Genomic DNA, 17,958 nt, shown 5'->3' with positions numbered 1-17,958 from the left:
AGTTGTGCCATGTGGCTGGTGATGCAGGGAGGCTTCTAGCACCTGATGGGTGTGGGACACGTCCCCTTTTGGCTCTTCGCTGATGTCCCACTGAGGACAGAATGAGCCCGATGCTCACATCCTCAGGGCATCCCGAGTGCGTGCCGGCTGCTGGCACGGTGCAGGGGCACTGGGGTGGTCGCAGCGAGCCCCGCTCACGCTGTCCCTGTGCCCGCAGATCGCCTCCCTGCTCAAGGACCACGAGCGCATCCAGTCCGTGCAGAGCAGCGCTCCGAGTGATGACGACAGCGACATCAAGAAAATCAAAAAGGTTTGACCCAGCTGGGGGACCCGCGGGGACAGGCTGAGGGCTGGAAGCGCGATCCTTGCTCTCCTGGAGCAGGCTGTGGGGGAGCTGCTCGAGCAGATATCAGGGATCATTGCTGCTCATCGAGGCTGTGAGGAGGTGAACGTGCCCTGTAAATCTGGGCGTCCTTCTGCTGGCTCTTTGCTCCGTCAGGTGCTCTCTGCTCTCCCCTGGTGACTGAGCAGCCGTGGCCAGCTCACACACAAATCGCACCTTCTTACGTGCCACTTCTCCAGGGGCTGTGGTTAACCCTTGTGTTTTTAAGAAGAAAAACCACTGCCCAAGCAGAATTCTCTGCAGGAAGCAACAGCTCCTGCAGTGAAACCTGCTGCAAATTGGCTGCCCTTGGCGAGAGCACGCTGTGCTGCACAGCAGGCGCCACTCACTGCACGCCCTGCTCCAGCTCCACGCCGTGCCCAGCGGCACAGGGCGAGCACATCAAGGCATGGGTGCTGCCCTGGAGCCTCCCCAGGCACCTGCAGGGCATAGGCCATGAATCCTGCATTTAGGTTGGGTTCGGGGTCCGTGGTCCTGCTGTGGGAAGGTGCCGGGCATGGTGTCTGTGCAGCAGGGGTGCAGGAGTTAACGCAACAGCCTCTCTTTCCATAGGGGTTTTAAATTCCCCTATGAATGAAAGCCCCCACTCGCTCGGCAGGTGCAGAGCTTCCTGCGGGGCTGGCTGTGCCGCAGAAAGTGGAAGACCATCATCCAGGACTACATCAGGTCCCCCCACGCCGACAGCATGCGCAAGAGGAACCAGGTGGTGTTCAGCATGCTGGAGGCCGAGGCCGAGTACGTGCAGCAGCTGCACATCCTCGTCAACAACTTCCTGCGGCCCCTGCGGATGGCAGCCAGCTCCAAGAAGCCCCCCATCACGCACGACGATGTCAGCAGCATCTTCCTCAACAGGTGGGTGCCAGCCTGGGGGGCTTCGTCAGAGGGAACGGGGCAGGGGGCGCTTGGGGAGGCTCGGGGCTCCCAGGGATGGGTGCTGGGGTGCTCCCCGGAGCCTGCAGCAGGGCTTTGGGCCATGCAGGGCCCGAGTGGGGGTGTGCTGGGGAGGTGTCTGTGGTGACAGTGCTGGGAGGGGGTGGAAAGGTCCCGCAGGGCACAGGGGATGGAGGCAGCGTGGCTGCATGTGGCAGGGAGCTGGCACGGCGCGGTGCAGCAACCGGAGCCACCGGGCAGGGCTGGGGGATGAGGTGCATCGGGCAGGGATGCAGGCAGGGCTGCCTGGCGGGGAGAGCACCAAGGTGATTTATCAGCCGCTGGAAATTAGACAAATCCAGCAAACAGAGATGAGACAGCAGCAGAAGGCATCAATTTCCCAAAGGGAGCAGAAGTGAGAGCAAAGGGGAATCCCAATCAGCTCCCAGCCTGAGCCGGGGGGACTGGGATTTGCAGAGCGACGTGTGGGGCTGTGCAGAGAAATTAATGGTGTTCGTGGGGCTGTGCACAGAGAACCTGATGTGTTTGTGGGGCTGGGCTGGGAGGAGCAGGGGGCTCGTCCCCACACAGCGGGGGTCTGAGGGCAGCTTCCAGGCGGCTCCTCTGTCCTCGCCCACCATCCCCTACCTGCCCCAGGGGACCTCCCTTGTAGGGCCATGTCCCTGGGCTACCTGGGGGCTCCGCTGTGCCCCAGCTGGGTCAGTGGTTTGGTCTAATCATTCATTATCTGCTTCTCGTTCATCTACCTTTCACCTCTGGGTTTATCTTCCAGCGAAACGATCATGTTTTTGCACCAAATCTTTTACCAAGGCCTGAAAGCGAGAATATCCAGCTGGCCAACGCTCGTGCTGGGTGAGTGCCCCTCACCCCACCCCTGCTGCGGGTCGTGCCCCACCCTCTGGTTTGCACTGCTCGTCCTAACGAGGCTGGGCAGACTTTCTGCTAATTGGTGGCACGTTGCTGCCAGCCCCTGGGCCTTGGTAACGTCGGGCATGGAGGCAAGGGCTTGAGCAAAAAAAAACACAACAAAAACCACCAAAACCCAACCAGTTCCTGTGATCCCAGTTCTGTGATGTGAGTGTGCTGATCAGTCCCCCAGCTAGCAGCTGACAGGGGCTCTTCATGGGGTGCGTGCACTCATCCCAGCCATGCTCAGGTCCCCATGTCCCGGGTGTCCCAGTGTGGGGGCCCCTGCAGCCCCCAGCCCTGCAGCCCCCAGCCCTGCAGCCCCAGCCCCGTGCTCAGCCGGGGGCAGTGGCAGGCAGAGCCCAGGCCAGGCGGGGCAGGGGCATCGCGCCCACCTCCCTGCTGCGCCTCTCTGCTCGCAGCCGACCTGTTCGACATCCTGCTGCCCATGCTGAACATCTACCAGGAGTTCGTCAGGAACCACCAGTACAGCCTGCAGATCCTGGCGCACTGCAAGCAGAACCGCGACTTCGACAAGCTGCTGAAGCACTACGAGGCCAAGCCGGACTGCGAGGAGAGGACCCTGGAGACCTTCCTGACCTACCCCATGTTCCAGGTGACCGCGGGCTCCAGAGGCACAACGTGGTGCTGCGAAGCCCCACGGCAAGCATCTGGTGGTGGGGAAGGATCAGCAGGGGCTGGAGCCCGTGCGGAGCCTCAGCTGCTCGAGCAGTGCTGGGCTGGGGGCGTGGGGGTGACCCCACGCTGCCAGGACAGAGATGGGGCACAGCAGGGTCCTGGGCAGACCCAGAGCCTTCCCTCCCGTTGCTGAGTTTTAGCACAAGGAGTCTGGGAGCTTTCACAACCTCCCAGATCAGGGGGTTGGAGGCAGCAGCAGGTGGGGACCGAGAGCCCTCTGTGCGCCCCCAGCCCACCCGCATCCCCCCACGGCCACGGCTGATGCCCTGCTGTGGTTTGCTGTGCTGCAGATCCCCCGGTACATCCTGACGCTGCACGAGCTGCTGGCTCACACCCCGCACGAGCACGTGGAGAGGAACAGCCTGGATTATGCCAAGTCCAAGCTGGAAGAGCTGTCCAGGTCAGCGCTGCTGGGGGGCCCTGGGCCGGGGGCTCTGGGGCTGGGCAGGGGGAGGCAATGGGGCAGGGGCTCCATGTCCTGGAGGCACCCGGGACTCGGTGTCTGGTGCTTTCAGCAGGCTGAGAAATGAAGCAGTGGCAGGTATTTTCTGTGCCGAACCCACTGGTCCTCAGTCCTGAGCCCGCTCATGTTGAGTTTCCATCCCTTTTCTGCTCCTCAAGGAGCGGGGACGTTGGAGGTGGTTTCATGATGAGGGGGAATTTGTCTGCCCTGAGCCACAATTTCGTGATTTCCCAGCAAGGACAGGAGCACAAGAAGCACTTCAATCTTTAGAAATCTAGAGGTGTAATCTGGACCAATATCTAGGTTATCTCCTGAGCTCCAGAGCCTGTCTGTATAAATACAGATGAGGGCTATAATTCTCTTGATATCTCTTCATTTGTAATCCTACCTAGTGCAGCCCTCCAGGGTGTCGGAAGGGATCCACTGGGTGAGCTCGGGCACATTGCACTCCAACTCCGCATTTCTCTTCTCCCTCCTTCAGGATAATGCACGACGAAGTGAGCGAGACCGAAAATATTCGGAAAAATCTGGCGATAGAGAGGATGATTATTGAGGGCTGTGAGATTCTGCTGGATACCAGCCAGACTTTTGTCAGACAAGGTACCGTGTTCGTGCTGACCTTCCTCCCCTCCTCGCTTAACGCAACGCCCCCCGGCCCCCGCCCCGGGCAGGCGCAGTCTGGTGAGCTGTGAAATCCAAAATCTCGCCCCTTTTCCACTTCTCCCTGCCCCAAAGCACCTCGCTGTCAGGCAGCCTCAGCATCGTGGTGTAGCACAGCACGGAGGCACAGCGTGCGTCGCTGTTACTGGGCTCCCACCCCAGACTGGTGGCGGGCACGGGGGAGACCGGGGGCTGCAGCCGGTGCCCTCTCGGTCTCTGGGGCCACAATAACCTCTTGCTCGTCCCGTCCCAGCACTGTGCTCGCAGTCACCCTGCCCGGCCCCAGGACCGTGCCCTGTTCCCATCCCCATCCCCGCCGATGCGCGGTGGTGGCGGAGCCAGGGACGGTGCCTCTGTCTCGCAGGGTCCCTCATCCAAGTGCCGATGTCGGAGAAGGGGAAAATCACGCGGGGGCGCCTGGGGTCCCTCTCGCTGAGGAAGGAGGGCGAGCGGCAGTGCTTCCTCTTCTCCAAGCACCTGATCATCTGCACCCGGGGCTCGGGAGGAAAGCTGCACCTCACCAAGGTGGGCGCCAGGCACCGGGGGCAGACGGGGGGGCCTCGGGCTCCAGCACACCCTCGAGTGCCTGCAGCCCCCTGCGGGCACCGGGCGATCACATTCCTTCCACGTGGCCGGGTGGCTGTCGGCGGTGTGTGAGCTGAGTCATGTGCAAAGACGAGAGACTGCCAGCTCTCGGCAAAGGAAGGTGCCTTGCAGCAGAAGCCCTGACAATCTATTCAGTGAGAAACTTAAATTACAGCCTAGGCTTCTGCACAGCACTCGCAGTCTTCTCCGGTCCCTTCCCAAGACTCAGGCTTTTGTTGGGGGAAGTTTTGCAGTTAATTGAGCAAGAATCGTAGAGAAATTGCTCGTTACTGGCATTAAATTATCAGTTTGAAAAATTACAGTCCGTGGCGAAGAGCTGATAATTACGACAACAGACTTTTGGGAAATTTAATTTAAAGCTCATATTAAATAATTTATAAACAAACAGTTGATCGGTTGTACAAGGAAAACTGACGCCCCAGCAGTCAGAAACTGCTTTTTTCCACTCAAATCTCTCTCTGTGCTGGTGGGGACACCAGGAGCCCCACGGCACCTCCCGGCCCCGGGCTGGGGAGTGGGGCTGCGAGCGGGGAGCTGGGGCAGGGACCCCCTCCTGCCCCGGGAGGGCTGGGGTTTGCTGTCCCACCTCTGACCTCCTACCCCTGCTCTGCAGAACGGCGTCATCTCCCTCATCGACTGCACCCTGATAGAGGAGCAGGAGAGCACCGACGAGGACGGTAGGTGCCCTCTGCGCCCCCACGGCCCTGGGGGCAGTCGCAGCGTGCGCGGTGCTGCCGGTGTCCTCTGTAACTGGTGTGGAAATTCCCCCCTGGAAGCTCCTACAGTCCCTCCGTGCGGGGTAAAACTGGCTGCACAGAGCTCCTGGAGCAGGTTCAGGTCCTGAATAGAGTCAAGGAAGTCATAATCTCCTGGCTGAATGTAATTAAGTAAATTAGTTACCGTGTACCAGACAGATGCACACGTATGCAAATAATCCTTCCCAGGCAGGCAGCGAGCACCACACAGCTCAGTCCAAAAAGGGAAATATGCTGGACACTCAGCCATGCCTGCTTAATTACAGATCAGTTGCAGAAGAGCACAGGTCCCTTTCTCCTGTCCTCATTACAGGTTTTCTAACCCTCAGCTGGAGCCAGACTCTCCCCTGGCACACAGCACTGGGCCCGAACACGAGGCCACACTGTGCTGGTAGCGTGCAGACTTGATCTGGCAAACACAGAGCCTTTCTCAGGAACCCATCGTGTCCTCACCCCAGACAACCCTCCAAATGCAACGAGCTCCTTACAGCCTTAATACAGCGTATCCTGGGGAGAAGGGGGTGGAGAAACCTTCCTGAAAGCGCTGAGTTTGTTTTTTCCTATTCCAAAGCAAAAGCGTCGGGGCAAGACATCGACCACCTCGACTTCAAAATTGTGGTGGAGCCAAAAGATGCCTCATCTTTCACAGTCATCCTCGTGGCATCGTCCAGGCAGGAGAAGGCTGCTTGGACCAGTGACATCAGCCAGGTAGGACCGAGCTGCCAAGCCCCTGAGTAAGGGGGTGCTTGAAAAGGAGGAGGTGGGGCGGGAGGGGGCCGAGGGCTGCAGCAGGTCGGTGGGGGCTGCGCCGTGCCCCGCTGTGCGCCCTGCAGTGGGTTTCTGCTCTGAGTCCTGCCCGTGGTAACACTTTGCGCCTGCTCTGCGCTTCCTTTGGACAAATGCCTTCAAAGACACTTTTTTTCCCAGGTGGGAGGATGAGGAAAAGTTATCCAACAGGGGCTGCCTCACAGCCACCGTGTCCTTGCCTGCGTCCCCTTGCAGAGCAGCAGTGCCCGAGGCCCGCCGTGGGCCGGTTCCTGGTGCCCACCCGCGGCAGGGAGCTGACGGCTCCTGGCTGCTGTCACCCCGCAGCACCCGGTCCCCTGCCCCGCAGCGGGGCTGTCCCCATGCCGTGCGATGGCTCAGTCCCTGTCCTGCCCACACCACGGTCCCCAGCAGTGCTGGGAGGGAGCAGTGAGGTGCCACGGGGTCCCTGCCCAGCGCCCTGCAGCAGTGCGGGTGTGGAGGAGCTCAGTGGGGGCGGTGAGGGGGGAGCACGGGTTTCTGGGGTCTGCTGCGGTGCCCAGTGCCTGGCAGCACGCTGTGCCAGCCGGGGCCTCGCAGAGCTCGGGGGGATGCCAAGTGGGGGCTGTCCTCACTGCCGCTGCCCTCTCCCACGTCCCACCCGTGTCACTTGCAGTGCGTGGACAACATCCGCTGCAACGGGCTGATGATGAACGCCTTCGAGGAGAACTCCAAGGTCACCGTTCCCCAGATGATCAAGTGAGTGCTGCCAGAGCCGGGCACGGCCGGGTGCTGCAGGGCCGCTGCCCTGCCCTGCTCCAGCACAGCTCCCCCCGCGGCTGAGCGCCCCGGTACTGCCCAAATCACCCCGCGGTGGGTGGGAGAGGTGTGCGGCCCTGCTGCTGCCCCCAGTCTGCGTTGCTGCAAGGACTGGTGCTGGGCGAGGCTCAGGAGGCATTATTATGGCCTGGCAGATACCGACCCTTTCCATCTGCCTGCTGAGCACTGTGCAGTATTTCCGCCCACTTTGGGGGCTGAATTCCCGTTTTTCCCCGGGAGCGTTCCCATGGCACCTCCACGTGCGCGAGGCTCCTGCCCACCGAGGAGCCCCCACCCCTTTTCCGTGGCCCCACACGTCTCAGGTGCAGCTGCTCTCGCTCAGCAGCCCTTGGTTTCGTCCCAGGCTGGAACCACAGATATCTTGTTTCTCTGCAGGTCTGATGCCAGCTTGTATTGTGATGATGTTGACATTAGGTTCAGTAAAACGATGAATTCCTGCAAGGTCCTCCAGATCCGCTATGCGAGCGTGGAACGGCTCCTGGAGAGGCTGACGGACCTGCGCTTCCTGAGCATTGACTTTCTGAACACATTCCTGCATTCCTACCGCGTCTTCACCACCGCCCTGGTCGTCCTCGACAAGCTCATCACGATCTACAAGAAGCCGATCAGCGCCATCCCTGCCCGGTGAGGCCCCGTGGCGGGATGGTTTCTGCCCCTTAAGGGCCTGCAGGGTGCACGGTGGGGGGGAGGCTGCGCCCCCCGTGGTGCCTTTCTTTGTCCCCAGTCCATCCTCTGGTTTTCTGGGCCCTGGGGCTGCCCTGTGGTCATCCCACCCCGTTGGTAAACCCTGCCCGTGCCCTGCCTTGGAGCAGGAGTGGACAGCAGGGGCTCACCCTGCGGGGGCCGTGCCCTGGGGCTGCCCCCACTGCGGCTTGGAGCCCCCCCAGAGCCACCACTGCTGAGTGGCCCTGGAGCCACCACCAACACCGCAGAGCGGGTGCCAGCTCGCCCTTCTCCCCCTCCCTCTGCCCAGGTCCCTGGAGCTCCTGTTTGCCAACAGCCAGAACAACAAGCTGCTCTACGGCGAGCCCCCCAAGTCCCCCAGGGCCAACCGCAAGTTCTCCTCGCCGCCCCCCCTCTCCATCACCAAGTCCTCGTCCCCCAGCCGGCGCAGGAAGCTCTCCCTCAACATCCCCATCATCACGGGGGGGAAGGCGCTGGACCTGGCTGCGCTCAGCTGCTCCTCCAACGGCTATGCAAGCATGTACTCGTCCATGGCTCCGTTCAGCAAGACCACTCTGGACATAAACAAACTGTACGTGTCCAGTAACTATCCCAACAAAATCCCCGACGAAGGAGAAGCAGCCTCAGAAAAGCAGGAGGAGTCGCTGCCGAGCAAGCAGAGTGAGTCCCCGTGGGCTGGCACGGGCAGGGGTGGGGGCGCACGGCTGTGGCACTGTGAGCAGTGCCCCCATCCTGTACGAGATGCCCCCCATCCTTAACGGGAACGGGAAAAGGCTGCAGCCCCCCGGCTGCAATGTCTGTGCCTCGACATTGTCCTGTCCTGGGCTGGTGGCCAAGCGCCCTCCATGTCCCTCTGGAAGGAGCAGCCGGGTCTGTGGGGAAAGCCTGGAAGATTTGGGGCTGCACCACGTGCGTTTCCAGCAGTGCTCATGCGTGTGCCCCCTGCTTCTCCCAGGTTCAGACGTGTCTGTCAGGGAGGAGTCCGACACTGACCCCAACCAGAGCGACGAGGCAGAGGCTGAAACTTCCCCCACAAAGTCTCCGACTACTCCTAAGTCCATCAAGTGCAAAAACTCATCAGGTAACGCGGGAGCTGTGCGCATCCAACTCATGGGCCGTTGGCAGCTGCCCTCTGCCTTCGAGCCTGCCGTCCAGACCTGCTGAAAGATGCAGGCATAAACCTAAGGCAGATGTGGAAAGGAGTAGGGCTCTGCCCTTTAGTTTGCTGCAAGGGAACTGGGAAATGCCAAAGTCCCTGGCCCAGATCACAGAGCTGGTCTGCGTCTGCGCTCCTTACTGGGTCTCCTGTTCCCTCTCCCCCAGCTCTGTGCTGATCGGGCGTTTTAGGAGTGAGCCACACTGCAAAAACGTGAGCCCGACCTGGCACCAAGCACTGATCTTATAGGTTCTCCCCTGTAGCTACCTGAATGTTACCTACAGCACTCTGCGGGCTTAACCTCTGTTAGAGCTGTGCTGGATGAAACCTCAGTGCCCAGAGCCGCTCACCCCCTGGGCAAGACGTGGGCTGGTGAGGGCGGGGGGCTTGGCACGGGGACGGGGTGCTGCGGGGAGGGGACTGCCTGGGGCTGCTGCCCTGGCTGAGTGCTGCTGTGTCCCCCCAGACTTCTCCTTGTTTTCCTACAACAACGGCGTGGTGATGACGTCCTGCCGGGAGCTCGACAGCACCCGCAGCGCCCTGTCCGCCGCCTCCGCCTTCGCCATAGCCACGGCGGGGGCCAACGAGGGGACGCCCACCAAGGAGAAGTACCGCAGGATGTCCCTCGCCAGTGCAGGTACAGCACAGGCCCTGGGCTGCCCCACTGCAGGGACAAGCCCTGTGGGTGCCCATCTCCGTGGTGTCTGGCCGTTTTCCTCCAGGAGCACCCTGGCTCTGGGGTCAGCACAGAGCTTCTGCACCCACAGCTGGCTGCACGCACGGCCCCAGGCACCCCCTGCCCTGAGCCTTGCTGGCTCCTGCATCCTCACGGTGCTGGGAGAGCTGGGGCTTTGCCTCCTCGCCGTCCTGCAGATAGCCCTGAGCAATGCCAGGCGGAGCTGTGGCTGTGCTAAATGACGGGCTGTCCTTGCAGGCTTCCCGACCGACCAGCGGAACGGGGACAAGGAGTTTGTGATCCGGAGAGCGGCCACCAACAGGGTCCTCAACGTGCTGCGGCACTGGGTCTCCAAACACTCACAGGTGTGCTCGGGGGGGCTGGGATGGGCACTGGGGGGTCCCAGGCTCGGTGGGCTCCCACACGGCGCAGGGGCTGGGCAGCTCAGGAGCCTTGGAGTGCTCTTTGGGGTCGCTCAGCGCTGGCACGGGTTCGTCTGCATTCCTGTGGGCTCAGCCAGGCTCCAGCTGGAAAGGCAATTTGCCCTTTTTTTTTTTTAATTAAGCAAATGAGTGGACATGGGGAGGAGATGAAAGCTGCCAAGCAGGGGAGCTGGAGCTTCTCGTGCATGGCACAAAGGACGAGGTGGTTTGATTGCAGCGTTTGCATATTTGGTGTGCACACGAGGAGGGGTGGGACCTGCTGGTATCCTCCTGCTGGGTACCACAGCACGGTGCTGCTGGAAATGGGTTAGCTGGGTTTGATTCCTGCACAGAGGCTGCAGGATGAGATCAGGGTCAGAGCCTGGGGCTTCCCCTGCTGTCCCTTGTCCCCCTCTGCTGCCGGTTTCTCCGGGCTGGGGCACAGCTGGCCGGGGAGGGGCGCTGGGCGCAGGCACCCCCCAGTTGTTACTGGGAAGGGCCATGGGTTTCTCCCAGTCCAGGAGATGCCAATGCAAATTACAGAATGAGCCCAGAGCATTTCCTGCTGGTTTTCCCCAGGGTGTTGGCCAAGGCGCCGTGGGGTGGGAGCAGCCGGCCCCGTTGTGCCCCCTCCGTGGGTAGCGCGGGGATTAAAGCCAGGCTTTAGGCAGGCACCGAGGAGAGCTACAATGGGAGTACAATTGATTCAAGTTGTAACTGTGCCTGTTTCGGCAGGACTTTGAAACCAACGAGGAGCTGAAGTTCAGAGTGATTAGCTTTCTGGAGGAAGTTATTCACGATCCCGAGCTCCTGACCCAGGAGAGGAAAGCGGCGGCCAACATTATAAGGTAAAGGGCCCTTGGTGCCGTTTGCTTTTCCTGGACGCTCTCGGCGGCTGCTTTCAGCTCTCACCCAGGATAAAAGCAGGCATGAAACCCTAGCACGGGGTCTGGCAGCAGGTTCAGGAGGTGCCTGCAAAGAGGAAAGGCTCTCTGCGTCCCTGCGCATCCGAGCAGCAATGGGAGCGCGGGGGCCACAAGCAGGGCATGCCACCTCCGCCCCTTGTGCCTCTCACTGGTTTTTAACACCAAGTACCTGTGAAAGCCCATGAGCATGAGGGCACGCCGTGGCCCCACCGCTTCCCCAGCTGAGGCAGCGCTGCCTTTTTGTGCTGCAGGACTCTGACGCAGGAGGATCCCGGAGACAACCAGATAACCCTGGAGGAGGTGGTGCAGATGGTGAGTGCCTCTCCCCTCCTCACTCCCTCTGGGTGCTTGACAAGGTGCTGGGCAGGCACAGCAGCCCTGATGAGGTCCTGTTGCTGCGGCTGGACAGACAGCTGGACAGACAGAGGCTGCACGGGGCCCTGCGGGGCTCCTCCTGCCCCCCGGGACCTGTGCACACCCGGCCTGGCAGGGAGCAGCTCTCCAGGGCCGCTATCAGGGTGTCACAGCTCAGGGACAGGTTTAAGGACAGGGCCAGCAGTGAGCACAGCTGGGTCTGCTGCTGGTGCTGGCAGCTCTGATCCTGCCCCAGCCACGTCTGTCTGTCTGCACCCCACAGCAGCACCGATGCAGAGACACATGGACGTGTCCGCCCGAGGGGCGCAGGAGAACTCCGTGGCTCCCGGTGTCCCCGTGTCCTCGTCCTGTGCCAGCGCTGCTGTGTGTGGGCTCAAAGCAATGAGTGTTAGCACAGCTGGCTCCAGCACAGAGCTGTGCCTGTGAGCAGAGCCCAGGGAGCGTGCAGTGAACTTACACACCTCAGGGTGGCTGCAGCACGGGTGCCACTTCTCTGTGTTTAGCGAAAACAAAGCCGGTTCCCAGGCAAAAACCAAGAGCCACTTCAAATCGGCCTGGTGCACCTGAAATAACAGTGCCTCCAGCCTTCGGATCTGCCTCCTGGTTTCTGGAGTTTTTGAGTCCCTGCAGGGCTTTTTAGGCTTTTGTCTGCAGTCACTGGTGCTGCAAACTGCCTTTGAAGGGGAGAACACAAACAAAGCCAGGTTTTCAGGCTGCCCCTCCTCCCGAGGAGCCCAGCTTTAAGGAAAACACCCAGGAAAGGCAGCGACCTGCAGGCAGGGCAGGGATTTGAGGTGTTAGTGCCAAAGCACAGCCAAGTCCCTGCGTGAGGGCCCTGTGCAGGGTCTGGGGGCAGAAGTTGTGGCTGTGCCCCAGTTCCCCCGGTTTGGGTGGTGGCTGTGGGCACCTGGGCAGCTGCAGCCGGGGGACCGGGACGTCCCTGTTCGTGCTGCTTTTATGGAGGTCCCCTGAAAAGCCATCCCGAGCAGCTCCAGGTCCTCACTCTGCTGACCCCACAGATGTTTGTGGAGTGGTGCTGCTCCAGCTGGGACTCCCTGGTGCTTTATTAATTAAACAGACGTGGAGCAGAAAGGCAGCGGTTACAGAAATCAGCGTGCCGGGGCCTGTTCCGGAGCTGACACCTAATTACTGCAGTCAAGATGAGTTAATTTGGTGTTCGCACATGTGCACGGGTGGTAACGGGGTTAAAGCTCCCCGGGCTGCACGAAGCCGGCAGATCCCAGTGCTGGTGGGACGTGGGGACCCTGCCCCGTGAGCTCCCTCCTGGCTTCTTGGTGCATTTCTTGGTACCGGAGATGCCTTTGGCCTTATTTCATGTCTGTGAGTTGTGAGAAGTCCTAACGAATTAGCCCTAATTGTCACCTTTCCTGTTTAGGCCGAGGGGGTCAAAGCAGAGCCTTTCGAAAATCACTCGGCTCTGGAAATAGCGGAGCAGCTGACGCTGCTCGATCACCTCGTCTTCAAGAAGATCCCGTACGAGTAAGTGTCCCAGGTGGTCCCTGGTCAGCACCCACCCACCCGCAGGGTCCACCTGGAGCCCAGACGGGGGGTCCCGGCCACCCCTAGGGCTGGTAGGGCCTGGGTGCTGCGGGCCGGTGGGGAAGGAGCCTTGCTGTGCACGTTGTCCTTCGCAGGGAGTTCTTTGGGCAAGGCTGGATGAAGCTGGAGAAGAACGAGAGGACTCCTTACATCATGAAAAACACAAAACACTTCAACGACGTAAGTGCGGGCAGGGACAGGGCGCAGGAGCAGCAGCACAGCCACACCTGGCCCAGTGTTGGCCAGGGCTGGGGTCTGCAGGTTTTGTCTGCCTCTGTCTGTGCTCGATGGGTGCTCGGTGCTCTGGGGAACCACTGCAGGTGGGGTGCCTCGTGGCACAGGCGTGCTGGCTCCTCTGCACCCATTGATGCTGCAGCGAAGGGAAATCTTGTAAAAAAGGGAAATCTTGTAAAAAAAAAAAAGCTGGAGAGCTTGTGACTGAGGGGGGGCAGGCTGCTGCCCTTGTGACTCCGGGCTGGGGCTGTTGTCCTCCTGAAGGTCAGTAACTTGATAGCGTCTGAGATCCTGCGCAACGAGGAGATCAACGCGCGAGTGAGCTCCATCGAGAAGTGGGTGGCCGTGGCGGACATCTGCCGCTGCCTGCACAACTACAACGCCGTGCTGGAGATCACCTCCTCCCTCAACCGCAGTGCCATCTTCCGCCTGAAGAAAACCTGGCTCAAGGTCTCCAAGCAGGTACGGCGCGGGGCTGAGCTGTGCCCCGAGCAGCCCGGCCCTGCCTGGCCGTCAGGTCGGGCTGGATGTGCCTGCAGCTCCAGGAGCCTTTTCTGAAGCGTGGTTGTTGCAGTGCACACGTGTGTGTGCGCTTCTTTAAGCTGTTTTTTGGGCTCCTCGTACCAATTATGGACGAGCAAAATTAATTCACGTGTTGGTTTAGTTGGTACAGAAATAGCTTGTATCGAGTCTGACTGCGCCCAGGGGCTGCCGGAGCCGCTGTGTGGGCTCCTCTCGGAATCTGAAGCATCGTGGGTTGTTTTTTTTTTTCCTGCAAAAAGCCAAACCTGTAAATTTAGACAGGCACTGGAGAAGGAGCAGGTGGGAGGTAGGGGAGGGGAGCTGTGCACAGCCAATCCCTGGTACATGCTGGAGGTTTTTGCTTTCCAGTGCTCGCTCAGCTCCTCCGGAGGCCTCCAGGAGCTGCAGGCAGCACCCCGGGCAGCGGCTGCAGCAGGGCGGGCGGCGTGGGGCTTCCCCGGGGACGGGGTCTCTTCCCACCCTGCCCCAAACCCTTGGGTCTCTTGCAGACGAAGGCTCTGATCGACAAGCTGCAGAAGCTGGTGTCGTCGGAGGGCAGGTTCAAGAACCTGAGGGAGGCGCTGAAGAAGTAAGTGTGGGCGGCGATGCCCCGCGGCTGGCACAGGCCCCGGCCGAGCGCTGCGCCCCGTCGGGGAGGCTCTCGCTTTGTGCAGGCACCACGGGTCCAGACCTCGCTCACGAGCTCATTTCAGAGCCCATGCTGACGGGAAGTCCCGTCCAGCAGGCACGGGGCAGCAGCTTGTGGAGCGATCCCAAATAATGTGCTGCTCCTTCGGGCAGCAGTGTGGGAAGACGTGAACAAAAGGGCCTCCCGGGTGGGTTTCATTAATGGTGTCAGCCTGCAGGGAGGCAGCAGGGATGAGCTCTGGAGTCCCTGTGCGTTAGAGAACCCTTCAAACCCTGACCTCTGTGGGGCCCGACCCTTCTCCCTCCCCTGCAGAGCCCAGGCAAGCCCCGAGTAAGGAAGTTTTCTCTCTCGTTCGTTTCCCATTCGCTCCTGAAGCTGCGACCCTCCTTGTGTCCCCTACCTGGGGATGTACCTGACCGACCTGGCCTTCATAGAGGAGGGGACCCCCAACTACACCGAGGACGGGCTGGTGAACTTCTCCAAAATGAGGATGGTGAGTGCTGTGGCCCCGCGGTGCCAGGCTGTGGGACCGGTGGCTCTGGGTCCTGGACAGGTACAAAGGGGACCAGGCGGCCCCGCTATGTGCTGGGGTGGGAGGATGCGGGCAGGGTGGTGGCTCGCTGCCCCGCTGGTGCCGGGACGTGGTGGCAGTGCTGGTGGCAGAGCCGTTAACAGCAGCTTTGTCCTCTCCCTGGACAGATTTCCCACATCATAAGAGAGATCCGCCAGTTCCAGCAAACCTCCTACAAGATCGAGCACCAGCCTAAGGTACGAGGGCCGCACGCTCCCTCCTCTCCTCGTGCCCAACCTGAGCTGCAGCGCCCGAGCCTTGGATCTGTGGCAGCTCCTTTGGGGAAGATGTGGGACTTCTGTGCCCCCCGTGCTTGGAGTGGCCTGGGAGCAGCAGAGCCATGCACAGCGAGGGGGTGAGGGGGTCCCTGGTGGGGGGGGGTTCCCCTGTGCAGGAGAGCGGCTCCCAGGCAGGCACTTGGCCAGAGCTCGTGTTTTACCTGGGGCTGAAAGGAGGAATGAGTAACAAGTGGCAGTGGGACCGCGTCTGGTGCTCCCTTGGTGTTTGCTGCTGCAGCAGAAATGTGGCTGGTGCCTCCCTGCTGCTGCTGTGCTGTGCTGCAGGGGCTCAGCAGGGCTGCAGGGACCGAGGGCAGCCGCAGCAGCTCCCCTGGGTGCTGCAGGCGAGGCGTTGCTTCAGACAGCCGCCACGCCTGGATGCAACAGGCCCAGCACGGGCTGAGCATTGGCCTTTCTCCCAATGTGGTTCCTGCCATTGTGGGCGTTCGGCAGAGCTGGGGTCGTGTCCAGGCTGTGCTCGCTCAGCGCCCCGTGCACCCACAGCGTGTGGCTAACAGCACGGGACCTGCGATGTGTGCACCAAGGGCTGCCTTGGCCAGCTGTGTGTGGGGCGGGCAGGGTGGGTGGTTAGCAGCCAGCACCCTGGGGTGCTCCTGGGGCTGCTTGGAGTGATGATAAAGCACATGCACTGCTTGCTTGCAGGGACCACAGTGCAATGCAGCACAGCGGCTGTGCCCTCCCTTGGTGCTGCCACTTCCCTGCAGCAGCTTTGCACAGAGCAGAGCCACTCTGTGTCCTCCCCCGGCCCCCAAAAGTTGTGCCAAGCAGCCAGCTTGCAGCTGGGCTGTCCCAGCCTGGCGCTGGTGGCCTCTGCCACGCGGTGCCCCCCACATGTGTGAGGAGATGGCAAGTTGTGGCCACCCTCGTGCTTCCTCTGCTGCTGCACAGGGGAACCACCCAGGAAACATCGTCGTGGTGCGGGGTTTCCGCTGCCTGCAGGGCTCTTGCTCTCCAGAAGCAGCAGGGCCCATCCTGGAGCAGTGCCCTGCAGCCATCCGCTGAGCCTGTGCCATGCCCCAGCCGTGGCACCAAACCCCCCTGCCGGTGCTGGGGGCTCCTGGGGTGGTGGCAGGAGCCGCTCATGTTCCTCTGGACCATGACCACCAGCTGGGATCCAGGCTCTGATTTTCACTTCTGCAGCGCTGGGTACCCACAGCCTGGTACCCGCGAGGGGCCAGGCTGGTGCAGCTGGGTCTCACCGGGACGCACCAGATGAATCCCTGCCTCCTCTTGGCCTCTGGTGCTTGGGGAAAGGAGAAGTGTCTGTGAAAGCTCCCCAGGCCTGAGAAACCCACTGAAAACTGCCCCCCCCCCCGAGTGCAACTGCTGCTGGTGCTTTGCTGCCAGCTGACCACAACCCCCCCCACCCCATGGCCCCCAAGCAGCACCAGCTGCACCAGGACCCAAAATGGCACTGGGGAAAAACTCTCCCAGGAACTGCTAGCAGGTTTTCTGCTAACGCCAGAGCAAATGTCCTGCCCTGTCAGCAGCATTCCCACAGCAAGAGCCTGCGTTCCCTGTGCTAAGGTTAGAGGGCCTTCCTTATCAGGATTTGGTGTTCTCAGCCTAAGAGAGCTGTGTGGCTGATAAAACAGCCCTGCAGAGGATGGGTAGGCAAGAAAAGCAGAAGAGCAAGTGGGGACTGGATGACTTTGCAATCCTGGGGTGGGATAAGCACTTGCAGTGCCTGTGTCTGTTGGCAGGAACTGCGGGCCCTTCTCGGCCTCTCCCCGTTCCTCATTTCAGGGGTGGAGGTGAGCACAGCGCTAACGCTCTGCCCCGTCCCCAGGTGACGCAGTACCTGCTGGACCAGACGTTCGTGATGGATGAGGAAACCCTCTACGAAGCGTCCCTGCGAATAGAGCCCAAGCTGCCTTCCTGAAGCCGGAGAGCGGCCGGCGGCTGCTCGTGTACACACGCTATAGCATACTGTACATAGCTCCTTGTTCATGTCGGGCGCCCTGCAGTGACTCCCACCTCTGTGCTTCTCCGAGCAAACCCAGCCCCTCAGTGTTAGGCCGCAGTAGCCCTCGCGTAGGATTCCCCGCGTTGTTTGAGGTTTCACGCGTTGACACTTTGCTGGAGTCCCGGTTTCTTTTCCACGATGTTAATTTTTGTCATTTGCTCTTCTCGAGGGGGCCGGGGACAGCAGGGCAGGGGGGGGGGACGTACAGGAGCCGCGCGGGCACTCGCCTCCCCTGCCCAGCCTGGGGAGCGGCTGCGTGGCACCGGGCTGCAGGGCAGGGGGACGCGGCCGTGGCCCAGGCTCTGCAGGGCAATGAAACAGCACCCACCCGTCCGAGCCACCCCAGCGGACCAAGCTGCCCTCCCTGTGTGCCACCACCCCCTGCCAGGGGGCTCCTGCGCGGAACCGAGCCCGCTGCGAGCGGGGAGAGGAAACGGACCTCGTGCCCTTAGCTGCATTCTGCTCCCGCAAGCTCCTGTTGATATGCTACAGCTCCGTATTCCTTGTGACAACTGAGTAACATGATGTAGAATTAGACAAAATGACCGAGTGTTTTTATTACATATACTGTAATCCTGTCTAACCACCTTCTAGCAGGAATATAGTAATGTAGTGCTTATTCTGTGAATATTACCATGTATTTTTTACATTGTACAGTATATAAACACAGTTTAACTTTAAAGTGGCAGGCATGCTCCACTATAACAGACAGAAAACTTTTGCTGTAAGCAATACCTCGTGGTATGAGAATTCTATTTCAAGCCCTAAAATATTTCAACTTACAGCTTGTTTGGAAAAATATTTCCATTTTTGTAAAAATATATGTTTCCTGATTACCTCTTGCTAATAAATCTATTCTATCTCAGGGTGAACGAGGACTGCTGCCGTTTTTATCAGCCTGACCCGGGGCCGAACGCCGGCCCCGCACGGCTCCGGGGGAGGGTCGGGGGG

General features: G+C 60.7%; 1 protein-coding gene across 2 annotated transcripts in view; it reads left to right on the top strand.

Moving 5' to 3' along the window:
• Positions 1-17,879, top strand: part of RASGRF1 (Ras protein specific guanine nucleotide releasing factor 1) — a 32,891-nt gene extending 15,012 nt beyond the window's left edge. The window contains exons 5-28 of one of the 2 annotated variants that reach the window (XM_032195115.1): positions 218-310; positions 1,002-1,255; positions 2,067-2,146; positions 2,623-2,816; positions 3,190-3,299; positions 3,844-3,962; positions 4,387-4,547; positions 5,242-5,305; positions 5,955-6,091; positions 6,804-6,886; positions 7,382-7,591; positions 7,941-8,311; positions 8,607-8,732; positions 9,274-9,444; positions 9,742-9,848; positions 10,641-10,753; positions 11,083-11,143; positions 12,603-12,706; positions 12,862-12,946; positions 13,265-13,462; positions 14,032-14,111; positions 14,547-14,664; positions 14,871-14,939; positions 16,831-17,879. In XM_032195115.1, coding sequence (XP_032051006.1) covers positions 218-310; positions 1,002-1,255; positions 2,067-2,146; positions 2,623-2,816; positions 3,190-3,299; positions 3,844-3,962; positions 4,387-4,547; positions 5,242-5,305; positions 5,955-6,091; positions 6,804-6,886; positions 7,382-7,591; positions 7,941-8,311; positions 8,607-8,732; positions 9,274-9,444; positions 9,742-9,848; positions 10,641-10,753; positions 11,083-11,143; positions 12,603-12,706; positions 12,862-12,946; positions 13,265-13,462; positions 14,032-14,111; positions 14,547-14,664; positions 14,871-14,939; positions 16,831-16,923 — 3,201 coding nt within the window. In that variant the 3' untranslated portion in view covers positions 16,924-17,879. Of the gene's footprint in view, positions 1-217; positions 311-1,001; positions 1,256-2,066; positions 2,147-2,622; positions 2,817-3,189; positions 3,300-3,843; positions 3,963-4,386; positions 4,548-5,241; positions 5,306-5,954; positions 6,092-6,803; positions 6,887-7,342; positions 7,592-7,940; positions 8,312-8,606; positions 8,733-9,273; positions 9,445-9,741; positions 9,849-10,640; positions 10,754-11,082; positions 11,144-12,602; positions 12,707-12,861; positions 12,947-13,264; positions 13,463-14,031; positions 14,112-14,546; positions 14,665-14,870; positions 14,940-16,830 lie in introns of both variants that reach the window. The other variant, XM_032195114.1, reaches the window with a different exon arrangement.
• Positions 17,880-17,958: the final 79 nt, after the last annotated feature.

Source organism: Aythya fuligula, chromosome 11 (genome assembly GCF_009819795.1).
Source record: "Aythya fuligula isolate bAytFul2 chromosome 11, bAytFul2.pri, whole genome shotgun sequence".
NCBI classification, from domain to species: domain Eukaryota; kingdom Metazoa; phylum Chordata; class Aves; order Anseriformes; family Anatidae; genus Aythya; species Aythya fuligula.
This window is presented reverse-complemented; position numbering and strand designations above follow the sequence as displayed.